Source organism: Aedes aegypti, chromosome 3, assembly GCF_002204515.2.
Source record: "Aedes aegypti strain LVP_AGWG chromosome 3, AaegL5.0 Primary Assembly, whole genome shotgun sequence".
NCBI classification, from domain to species: domain Eukaryota; kingdom Metazoa; phylum Arthropoda; class Insecta; order Diptera; family Culicidae; genus Aedes; species Aedes aegypti.
The window spans coordinates 331,338,842-331,351,882 of NC_035109.1; the positions used below are offsets into that span (position 1 = coordinate 331,338,842).

The 13,041-nt window shown below is 39.1% G+C and overlaps 1 protein-coding gene across 3 annotated transcripts in view; it reads left to right on the forward strand.

Annotated features, from left to right (window-relative positions):
- LOC110678585 (paired box protein Pax-6-like) overlaps nt 1-11,718 on the forward strand; it is a 201,400-nt gene extending 189,682 nt beyond the window's left edge. The window contains exons 4-6 of one of the 3 annotated variants that reach the window (XM_021851624.1): nt 9,315-9,620; nt 9,692-9,876; nt 9,938-11,718. In XM_021851624.1, the coding sequence (XP_021707316.1) occupies nt 9,315-9,620; nt 9,692-9,876; nt 9,938-10,522 (1,076 nt within the window). In that variant the 3' untranslated portion in view covers nt 10,523-11,718. The remainder of the gene's footprint in view (nt 1-9,314; nt 9,621-9,691; nt 9,877-9,937) is intronic. The other 2 variants (XM_021851626.1, XM_021851625.1) reach the window with 2 other exon arrangements.
- Nucleotides 11,719-13,041: the final 1,323 nt, after the last annotated feature.

A 13,041-nucleotide genomic window follows, 5' to 3' on the forward strand; every position in this document is an offset into this window, starting at 1 on the left:
TATCCGATGATTGTCAGATTGGGTTCATTATGAATACTTTAATGCACATCTACGAATGGTGGAACCCCTTGCTTTCTCACTCAAATTGAAGAGCTTGGACTAGAGGCTGCTTCAATCCATTGATCGTGAATTTGTCGAACCCATCGAATTGGTTACTCATTGCGACAGTGCTTCCTTCGCCTCTAGAGCTGCAGGTCGGCGCTAGAAATCCAACATGTTTATTGCCAATATCGACTGTCGTTACCCCGATCAAGACCCACCAATCAATTTGCACATCGCCTCTACATTCGATCGAGTAGCTTCACGATCAACAGGGGGTCGATCGAGTTGATTTCAAAGATTGCCGCCAGTATTGGCTGGGTCCCTAGCGTGTCGTCAGACACTGTTGAACCAGTTTCATCCTCTGTAGACATTGTAACGCGCGGAGAGTACCTCAATACCGATCCAATTTTACGGCGAGCAATCTCCGGTCTATGGTCGAGCAAAACGCCACCTTCTGTCACCGGTAATCAATTCCGTGGTTTATTAGAGATTTTTATTCGATTCCTATGAAGCCAGACGGTAGTAAAGTTTCTCCCCGAAAAAATCCACATAAAATATTGATTTAAAGTGGTTCGCTCGGGGGAAGCTCACTTTACGATCCATATTTTGATTTTTGTGGAAAATTCCCACTCGATTTTATTGGAGGAGTTTACTAGTTCGATAACGATGAGCCGGGTAACATGTTAATCGCGTTCGGTGGAGGGGATATTTGTTTTCGGAAGGAGTGATTTACGATGATGGAAGTGCAGCAAAAAGCCCGGGAAATGTTTATAAGCCAATAAAGATCATTATCGGATGATGATTCTATTACTAACATAGGGGGGAGATAGGAACCGTGTTTGAATATGGGAACATAATTGCAAACTCATTTCCACTATTCAAATCGAGGAGATGGGAGGCCATCGGGAGAAATTCATAGGCGAGCATTGACGATGACTAAAGAAGCGAACTCTCATAGAACGGCTGAGTGACTAGCACTGTTGACTGTCGTACTGTCCAAGCCATAAATCTTGATCTAGTGGAGCCGATAAGAGATCTTATGGAGCCGGACCGAGAGGCGGCTTTTGCATAAACACGACTCGGGATTTTTCTCCAGCTATCTTGCCGTATGTGTTTTCAGTTCATCGACGACTGCAACGGCTCGGTATAATGAGATTCTAAAAGAGAGGAAACATGGGCGGTGTGATCGATAAGGGAACATGCTCTGCGGTTCTCTATGGGAAAAATGTGAGTTTGTTAATTGGTGCCGCAAAGACGATTGACGAGATTATGTTCAGTTCACAGCAGCGCGGGAGATGCAGCTGGGTTAGTATTAGCATTTATTTCATTTTAAGTGTTGGATTTAATTTGAACTCATTTTTATGGCCCTATCATTTTATCCAGATTGTGATACTCATGTGAGTTGTTTACTAATGTTAATGGTTTCAATTCGAGTCCTAAACTTCAAACTTTTAATTCGATTTCGATTCGATTTCGATTCGATTTCGATACGATTTCGATTCGATTTCGATTTGATTTAGATTCGATTTCGATTCGATTTCGATTCGATTTCGATTCGATTTCGATTCCATTTCGATTCGATTTTATTAAATTTCTGTGAACTGACGCTTTTATCAATACCCTATCTCCGAAAGATGACTTTTACCAGTTAATTCCATACGATCAGAAGTGATAGCCGATCATAATTAGATTTTGAGACTATCGTGTCTAGCTAAACAATCTTGAATTAAACTAATATTTCAATTCAAACTGTATTCCCGGATCAAACACACCAATTCATCGGCTGCCACTCTAATGCCACTCCAGAAATCTTCATCCTCAAGTTATGACATGTCAACATTCCTTCCACAACCAGAAGTCCAGATGTCCGTCACTCCATGAAACCTGCCGGTAGGTGGCCATCGCTAAACTGTCACTCTTCACTTGAGGTCTTACTCCGGACAGCTCCGCGTTGCCACCGATTGTTGATTCCACATATGCAGTCACCGATGGATTCCAGGGAAATAATCCCATTCCCTGTTGCGTCGGCCGTATAGTTTACCCAAAAGAGGGAGTCAAATCGAAAACCATACTCCAGAATCAAGCGGACAGCCTCAACAAATTGTAAACAAGAGGAATTATACACATCAAATTAGCTAAATAAGATTTTCGAGTTGTGCATTCCGATGCTCCCTGAAGACCTCTGGACTTCAACAGAAATTGGACACTCTCCGGTTCCGAAGAGAGCAGGAAAAGTAGAAAAAAAGAGCACCCATGGGTCGCAAGCTAAGACATTTTTTCCCGGTATTATCCAACCCAATGAGCACCGGTGATTATAATATGACACTTTTAACACATTCTTTTGTGTCGTTTTCGTTCTCGGCTGTTTGGGTCTCCGAATTTCTCACTTGTCCAACCGTTTAAGGTACACATTCGCAGCTGTTCGCCCCGTGTTTTCATTGGATGGATTAAGTGAGCTGTAAAATGCTTAAACAAGTCTCTTAACATTTGGGTTGTGCTTTTTGGAGACAAAAAAAACTGTTGTCCAAGTTCAAGTATACCAACCTAGTAAAAATCTGGCAGAGCAGCTAATGGATGCATTAGCGACAAGTGCTGCGTCGGAGAAATCACTGACCAAGCAAAGATTTAAGTTTTTTTTTTTTTGGTCTGGTCTCCAGGGCTTAAGCGCACATTCGAGTTGTTGAACTCGTGCGCAGCCTAACTGGATCGCACTAATCCATCGTCTGATGCTGCTGTCGTCAACTCGTGAGCAGAAGAGCAACAAGCAAAAACCACTGGGAGATTGTGTCGTCCCATCCACGCAACTTCGTCCAAAGCCGGGTAATAAATCACTGATTAATACGCGAATAAATATTATTAATAATGCAATAAATAAGCTAGGTCTCTTCCGTTCCGAAGGTAGTCGGTGGAGTTATAGCGAGGGGAACGTGAGCCAACGGGAACGCCCGGGAGTCTGATAGCAAATGGGTTATTTCCTCTGGGCCACGGCAGCTTCTGTCAGCATACTTCAGCAATGTCTCATATAACATTGCTCCATGTGGCTGGATTACTTATACTAGGGTAGATTGTCAATTATTACACACCAATTATTGCACAGTTGCCAATATTCGGGGAATGAATAAAATTCAGTTTAATTTTAAGGGATTCTGACATATTTGACAATCAAATTACTGACGCTGCTTCCTTAACCGTGCAATAATCGGCAATTGACCCTACCTGTTGGTTTATTTTGAAATACTAGAAAAAAATCTTCGATGCACAAAATATGTGCAGCAGTACAACTTTTTCCCGGTATTTACATTATTTTTAAAATACGAACAAGCTCACCAAAAAAAAAAAAAATGTTCCAAATTCATCGTTCAAAAAATCCTACTTCTTTGATTAAGCTTTTCCACAAATATGCAAACAAATTTCGATTTCTTTCGAGCAGACATCTATGTTTATATCTTTTTAAGAACTGTCCGGAGTTTGAATTAAGGTAGAGTAAAGTGGGGCAAAAGTTCGAGTGGGGTAAGAGTTTCTTTTTAAGATTTCTAGCTCAATTCAAAACAAATCTTATAAATGTCATTGTGGTTCGAATGCTATGCAAGTAAGAGACTTTTAGTCCAAATATCATAAAAATCGATTGAGATTGGGAAAAGTTATGGCTATTTGTTGTTTTTCGACGTGAATATTGTAATTTTTGGTCAAATTTTCGTTGCATGGAACCAATTGAAGATAACATCTTTTTCAATATTTTATGTAAGGACTATCATAAGGTTGCTTTGAGGTGTATTAGATTTTGCATAAATGCTTGAAAACAGTTTTTGGCCCATAGTGGGGCAAAAGTTCGAATCAGCGGGGCAAAAATTCGACCCATGTATAAAATCATGGAAAAATTTTCAAATTGCCTAAAATCCACATGTATCTTCAAATTTAGTTAAATTTGTCTGATCGTGTTAAAACTGTCACCAAAATTTTACATTTCCACTTAGTTTTGCGTAAAACTGCTATTTTTGAATATATTACAATTAACCCGGTTTTGGGCAATTTTTTGAGGAAAATTTAGTGTGTATTTTTACGGCTGGTGTAAAGTATGCCTGTCATAAAAGGATCGATATTTAATGTTTTAGCCAGCGAACTTTTGCCCCACACTTGATTCGAACTCTTGCCCCACCGGTGGGGCAAAAGTTCGAATAAGACAATCAATTTTGAAACTGTTATAACTAAAAATGGGTAAATATTTGGACACAAGTTTGTTCAGCAAAATTATAGCCAATATGTTGAAGGTTCACTGTATGGTATTTGTTTTGTTTTAACTGCTATTGTTTTCCTGGAAACTTTGATTATACCACTAAGGTCGAACTTTTGCCCCACCTTACTCTACTCAAGATATGAGGCAGGTTCTATAACTGTTCTTATTTTTACTTGAATGTTCAGAAAATTTTACGTTTACTGTCAAATTTTCAGCAATGTATGTTTTTTAGTTTTTGAGATATATATATATTTTTGAAAATAAAATATCAGTTATTTTATATCGGCACACACTGTAGGTCTCAGCGCCGATGTAGATCTCAGTGTGCCGATAAAAAATGACTGATTTTTTATTTTCAAAAAAATATATCTCATAAACTAAAAACACAATCGCTGAAAATTTTACAGTAAACGTAATAGCATTTTTGGTCCCGAGGCCTTCAAAACAAGAAAAAACGGATTTTTTTCTCGTTAAATTTCGGATTTTATTTTCTCGTTTGTGAAATTTTATATATTTCTTGAAAAGTCAAAATCTTCAGCTTTCATTTTGTTTAAGAAAATCGGTCAAGCAGTTCAAAAGTTGATTTTTTTTAATAAAAATTTTGCAATTGTTTTGGTCACCCTATTTTGGAAATGGTCACCCTAATCAGAAAATCCAATAACACGTGTATTCTTATTTCGAAAAAGTTTTGTGCCTTACTGCCCTCCTTAGCAAATGTTCGCGGAGTTCGGTGACCCATCGGTTTTTCATGGAATGGCTGTCTAATCATGTTTATCAACATTGAATTAATCTTTTCCTGTCCTACTTAAAAGGTAGTACCGTCGATGGGGGTGACAATGGGTCTAGGGGGTGAGATTGGGTCAAAACGGAAAATTATGATTTATGTAATATATCAGCTAATAACGCTGATATCGCTAGAAATAATTATTCATATGTTGGGGAACATATTATTACACATAATTCATCACAATATACATTTTTAGAATTAGTAATTTTTGTTTACTATATCAATAAACTTGTGTGTTAAAACTAGATAAAATTTACAACATTAAATTTCTCCTGTGCAAAGTATAACGCATGTACTTTAACCTCTATCGTTGTATTAATAGAATGTTGAAAGACTTTTCATTACACTTCACAAGTATTTTCCGGAATGTAATTGATTTTTCCGCAAAAAAAAAAATTTTTTCGGTACGGTGTCTAAAACATTGAAAATGGGGGTGAGATTGGGTCAAGCAAGAACGATAGTAAATTAAATTGCAACACCACTTTTTTGACATTTTACGGTGCCGGGTGTTCTCATTCCTCATTAAGATGTGTTTATTCTTTCTAAATACAGCATCTCTGAAACATCAAACAAGTCTACTTGAGGATTCCGTGCATCGAATAACAATGCAACGAATTTTGACAACTTCTCAACCCAGCAACTGTGTTTCGTGCGCAGCAACATCGTAAAATTTTATCAATTGTTTTTTTTTAATAAATTTAATTATTTATTAGTGTCTTCATATTACAGAAACATCTCACGAAAGTACGAATGAGTTGGATCGCTGAAATACCGGTACCGTAATCCGGGGAAACATTGATCATTTCTTTTAGTTTTTCTTAAATTTTTCATTTCAGAATACAAATGTTACAAGTTTCATATTTTTAAAACAAGTACTGGTACCCACCGCTCTTAACTATGTACTTTATTTTGTTTTTCGAAAGATTTAAACATGTTTAAATAAATGTTTTGAGTGATTTTTTGATTCAGCTGATATGGGGTAACATTGATCACCCAAGTAAACAACGTTCGCTAATATTGGAAATGTCGTTACTTACTAAAGTCAGGGCCCCTGAAGGCGAATATGAAGACCAAACTCTTACAAGTCATTTACTTTTTGAGTTATTTCAAAATTAAAAACACCTTGAACCGCGGAATACGCCTAAAAGTAGGCAATTTCCTCAGGAAATTCTACATTCGTAATAGTAATTAGTTAAATTTGCCTAATTGAATAAACTTATGAAAGATTTGACAACGGAATCGTTTTCGGCGATGCCATTTTTAGTAACACCCGCATTTTCTTTGATCACATCGTCTGCAGAACTCATGTGAGACATGAATTTTCGGTAGTGTCAGTGAAAATGATAGAAATCCAATGATTTCAAAAAGTTGACAAATTTGCGCATGAACTAATCGCAATTTTGGCAAAAACCTTAATTATCATTAGCTTATGAATGTACGAAAGAGAGGCACCATTCATGGTTCGAAAATGCTTCATCAATAAATCTTTATTTGAACGTTTAACAAGATGAGTCATCCAGATCAATGTTACCCCGCTGATCAATGTTACCCCGGATTACGGTACTATGAAGTCAAAATCTGCCTGAAATTTATTGATCGAGGAATGTCACACCGAAATATAACTATTGGCGAGGGTTTAAAATAATCACTGTTTCAGTACACCTCTGGGAAAACTGAATAGGCTTTATGGCAATAAGGATGAGACTATGAAGATAATTTGAGGGAAACAAACAAGAAAATTTATGTAAACTTCACAATAAATGTTGGGTCTCATATATTTTCTCATAGCTCTTCTAATTTTTGGTATAATCGTTCTTTTAAGTGGCTTTATCATACTTGTGAAACATCTTAGATATCTTTTCGTCTTTTTTGCATCGTATTTCATCAATATTTTTCAGCTGTGAATGGTTTTGCAATCATATTCTCAAAGATAAGTTATTTCAATAATAGTGACCCAATGTCACCCCCTCTATGGGGTGAGATTGGGTCATTTTTCATTCACTTGTAGTGTCGATGTGAATAAATATTTTTCAATAATTTTCTGAACAGTTGTTAATGTACCATCAAAGTACATACACACCAAATTTGAAGTTTATTGGAGCTAAATTGCTATAGTTATTCAATAAACAAATCGTACATATGCCTTTTTGACCCATTGTCACCCCCAACGACGGTATTCTGAGAAAATAAAGTATCTCTCACTTATCGCTCTCTGTAATTATCATGACCCGAAACACATCATGAGAAACTGTTTATCATCTTCTGCTACATCTCTCATTAAATTCCGGGATTAAAAAAATCAGAAATCTTATCCAAACTAGCTCCAAATATGAGATCACTTTTGTTATCAAATGTTTGGCGACTGTTTATAATGCCAGTAAAACTGGGGACTAGAATACTCAATCTTCCCTCGCCTATATTGTCACTTGCTGGGTAGAATCATCGTTGATTTTTATTAGTTTTTACCCTCACCTTGACAACACAACAAAGATTGGCAAAGCGCTTGCTGCAAGATTGTCAGTTTCCTTTTAACCTGCTTAATCGCTTTGTGAAACAAAAAATGATATTCTTTCACTTAAGACGCATCAATGTCACAGATTCCGTGCATCAGATACCCGTATAGCAGCATATTGTTTAAATAATATGAACCTAATTGATTCTCATTTTTAAACTGACAATCTTCTGCTTCTGATAATCAAAAACACCAACGACCTTCTTCTTCTTCTTTCTGGCGTTACGTCCCAACTGGGACAAAGCCTGCTTCTCAGCTTAGTGTTCTTATGAGCACTTCCACAGTTATTAACTGAGAGCTTTCTATGCCAATGACCATTTTTGCATGTGTATATCGTGTGGCAGGTACGAAGATACTCTATGCCCTGGGAAGTCGAGAAAATTTCCAACCCGAAAAGATCCTCGACCGGTGGGATTCGAACCCACGACCCTCAGCTTGGTCTTGCTGAATAGCTGCGCGTTTACCGCTACGGCTATCTGGGCCCCCTACCAACACCAACGACCTACGGGCTTCGTTGTTTATTTTCTTCGTTTAATTTTATGCCATCTTCATTGGTACAATCATATTGGTGGTGGTGCTGTTACTTTAATGGTGGCGTAAATGTCAGTGAATTGAGTATAGTGAGCATGATTTTTTCGTCCCTGAGTAAAACTAAATCACTACCCCCAATGGTAAATAAGCGTAAAATATGAGTTTCATCACCGCTCTCTCTTTGGAGGTCTCGTTCGCGGCTGTTGTTTATCAAACTTGTTATAACTTGCGAAACATTTCCGATCATGGACCGACACAGATGAAATGTTTTTCTTCGTTTGCTTTGATCGTGCATCGAAATCAAATGAGAACGAATACTGCAATGCCTGGTCTTACCAAATAAGAACGATTTTCAAAAAGATATCGTATATTAACATTCAGTGCTGTTAAATGTCATAAATATCACGAGAACTTGACATTTGGATATCGCTTAAATCATCCTTTCTCATGGAAAATATTATTGGACAATGTGTTGCTGTGAGACCATTTCCTTATTTCTATCTGTTTGTGGTACTCCCGATACTATATTAAACATGTAAACGTTGTATTGACGTTTCATTTTTCCAAAATTTTGACTATTTACACTACACGATTTATGGAGCACGCGATTTACGGAAATTTAAAGGGACCGAGAAACCTATCGATTCATGGAAAATATAGAGTTATATAATATTGAGTTCTGAAAAGTCGAACTTGGTTTGGGTCCCTTCACGATTCCGAGTTATGAGAAAGCTTTATACTCGCTCACCAAAATAGGCACTATAAAAACGATACTCATAATTGACAAGTCCTCTTTGAAAAGGGATTTTTGTCTTAGCTAATGAAAAAGTCGTGATTTAAGGAGTTACACTTAAGGTTAATGTTTTGACTTTTATCCATGCACTACTCGTAATATTCACATATCTATAAAACAGATCTTAAAGATTATACTAAATAGAGCCTCATCTCTATCAAAGAGATTTATCAAGTAATATTGGCCCATCTCTGATTATAACTGTAGCAGTAGGTGGTCATCGGGCTCTTGTTATTTAAAGTTTTTCTACTACCAAATTCTTATTACGGCTTCATTTACCCAAATGTATAATAAACTGAGCTTATTTTACAAAAATAATGAACTTATGACAATAAATGTGCTATACCTTTCTGCTATTTAAACAATTTCTTTTCACACCCGCTAACAACTCCTCTTTCTCATTCTAAAATTCCAGGCGTCTGCACCAACGCAACCGCCCCGTCGGTCTCCTCTATCAACCGAATCCTGCGCAACCGGGCTGCGGAACGAGCAGCCGCCGAATTCGCCCGAGCCGCCGGCTACGGTCTCTATCCCCCACCCCCCTACGGAGGCTTCCCCTGGCCCACACCGGCCCATCTTTGGCCTCCCGGACAATCCCTCCCGGGGATGACCCCGCCGGGAAGCAGCTCGAACTCCACTCCTGCCACCATCGGATCCCCCGGAAGCGGCTCCCACGATACCCTCGGCAGTCCGGACGGCAATCGACTGATCGGTGAGTATGGTAAATGATTGACTCGCGAGACTTGAACCGTGGTCAGATTGAGCTAACTGCGGTGTATCCCCTAATTACAGATATCGAGGGCGAGGACTCCAACAGCCTGGACGGCGACCAACCAAAGTTTAGACGCAATAGGACCACCTTCACCCCGGAGCAGCTCGAGGAGCTCGAGAAGGAGTTCGACAAATCCCACTACCCCTGCGTGAGCACCCGGGAGCGCCTGGCGTCCCGAACATCGCTCAGCGAAGCCCGCGTACAGGTTAGTACTCCCGCCCCTAGTCATAAGTGTTTGACTAATATACCCTAACTTGAACTACTAGGTTTGGTTTTCCAACAGACGGGCGAAATGGCGACGTCATCAAAGAATGAATCTTTTAAAAAGGTCCAGTTCGCCGAGTTCCCGAGCGGCAGCAGCAGCGGCAAGTTCCGCTTTCACCCCTGGTTCCCCGCCACCGCGTCCGGGATCGGGCTCGGCCTCGGGCACCGGAGTCCACCCGTCGCCCCTGGGAGCGGCAGCCCATCACCAAAACCAGTCAACCTCACCGGTGGCCTCGCACCTGGCGGCGTCCCAGGCCCATGCCCAAGCAGCGGCAGCAGCAGTGGCAGCAGCACAGGCGGCATCATTAGTCACAGCATCAACTCCATTATTAATGGGCGGTGAGCATAGTGCCTTCCGTTCGTTGGTCCCGACCTCGGCGGCAGCCCTCTTTGCCGGACTGTCCCGTTCGTACGCCGCCACCGCGGCCAGCTGTTCGTCCAATCCGTCGGCCAGCCCCGTCCCCAGCGATTCCGACGAGGAGATCAACGTCCACGACGATGAGTCCGACATCGAAGTCTCGAGCCGGAATGGCGCCGGCGAAGGATCCACCACCCCGCTGCAGCTGACCAAACACGAACGACACTAGAGGGACGAACTCCTCCTGGATAGAGGTAAACTCGGTACTACTCAACTCTTCATTAACTGTAGTCACTTTAAGTAGAATCCCAATCTAGAAATTTTGTAAATATCTCCCGCTCCAAAGCAAGCAAACAAGCCCGTCCTATAGCGTATAACCTCTAACATGGTGCAATTTCCGTCGTCTTTTCCATTGGCTCCCATTTTTCGTTGCGCTACGCAATGTCCCGTTTCAACATGGCCGGCACTCGTCGGCCGAAAGCGAGGGAAACCTTAGAAATTGAATACTCTGAGTTACGACGGCGACTACGGCGTCGATGACGAGCGAGCACGATTACCCCTCTTTTATAGTCGATGATGGACGCACAGCACACGCATATATGGGTTGGGTGCGAACGAAATTGTAAATGTACTGTGGGCAGGGAGAGCAGCCATGAATCAACACTAATATGGCACTGCCGCAACGGCTTCTGCGGCATGGTGTGAGGAGGGTAGCTGTCGATGACAACGGCGGCGAAGACGATAACGACAACGGTCAGTCGCAAATGAAGTGGGCTGTCATTGGTTTTCGTAGAACGTGTGGATGGTGTTTTCTAAACGTTGTAAACGTTGAATGGCAGCGGTAAAAATGGACGCTCGGAATAGAATGGGATGATTTGCCGATTTCATTTGAAGTTCAGGAAACTTGATGATGTGCTCAGCACAGAAAATTGAAATAAATCCAAAAAACATTTCAGGTTTCTCAGTAGCGTTCACACTATTTGAGAGTCCCAATTATACTCTGTGTGATGAGTTCCTTGACAGAAACTAGTTATCAAACATTCTAGAAAATTCTTATGTGTTTCCATCAATTGCTTTAAATTATATATTTCAATCAACTTTTTTTTTCGGAAATTTACATTAATGAGAATTAATAGCAGTCTATGGAACCAAAATAACATGATTACTTCATAAAGTCACAAAATATAGTAGGTACTTGATATAGCGAATAAATCTTCCTGATTTAGTTTCATGGATTGCAATCAAGCCTTACTAAAATCACCAATTACTTTTGAGCAAAACTTTGGATAAGAATCTAAAGTAAATCCATTTAAAATTCCTTACAGGTAGTTTAAGGATAGCTGCAGGAAATTTTTTTAAATGTTCATCCAGGGATTGCTTTAAGAATTATTAAGTTTAAAAAAACCTGTGAATTAATTCCTGTAATACCTGAAACTTAATAGCTTACGTAGCCTATATTGGAGAAATCGTTACTTCATCTAAGTTTCATTGGATGAAAATTCTTGTACCAGCTTGAATTCAAGTTAAACTTTGAAAAATCTTATGTCGAATTCGTTTTTAAACCTAGGATGGAACTGGCCGAACAACAATTTGCGTGACGTTGGTTTGTTTATGTTTTGATCACCGACCCAGTTCCTAAGAACGAAAACGACATAAGAGGAAACACGTGGAGAAATCTCCAGATGAATTCAGAATAATTGTAGACTGAAATACTCTCGATGGATACCGTTCTGGGGGTGTCTCTAGGGAGATTTCAGATATATGAGAAATTCTTCCAAAATTGAAGAGTATTGTATTGTTTTTATATTTCTCATGAACTTCAAAAAAGATTTCTTCAGGTAAAATTATTCACAGTTCTCACCAAGAATTCTTGAATGGAAATTCTTCAGTGATTTGTCCAAGGCTTTTCTTCAGAGTTTCGTCTATGGATAACTGAGATACTCTCAACCAATAGTTATTCATAGAAAGAACTCTGAAAATATCCTTGGAGAAATCGCTGAAGGATTTCCAAGATTCACTTCAAGAATACTGTTTTGACTCATATTCCGAACACTTAAGGCCAAAAGAAACTTCAAATGCATCTGCATGAATTGGCTGACATTTGTAAAAACTTTAATTTCTTCGCAAAACTCAACTGTAAGCTGTTGAATGTGCCGATAATAATGTTGATTTAATTTATTTCAGTATTGTTTTTACATAAAAGTGTGTAATAACATTTTGATTCAAATGCCGAACCCTGTTTTGATTTTGTCTCATACTCCGAACACCTTAATTCAAATTCCGAACAGCACGAATAAATCGGATTCAAATGAACTATTTCGCAGATAAATTTATCTGAGCTATTTCTACTGACCTCCAAATAGAAAATCATGACAACTCCCAAAGTGTAAAATAAATTGATACACATTAAAATTGAATTCCAAATGACTACCATTTCCTTGCCATTTGATGACATATTCAAGCGAAACATTTCAACTAAATCGCCATACAAAAACCGCGTGTTCGGAATATGAGTCTGTTCTGAATTTGAGACAAAACGGTACCTGATAACAACAATGGTTGTTTCATTTAGAGAAATCTTTTATGAAATTAAAGGATCCAAAAACATACAATTCGAATTATTATCGAATATCTAAAGTTTTTCCTGGAGACGTCCCTGCAAAAGTATTGAATTTGTCATCAAAATGTTTTTTATTCTAAAAAACATAAATGTTATCACGACAATAATAATTTAATATAACTCCATGA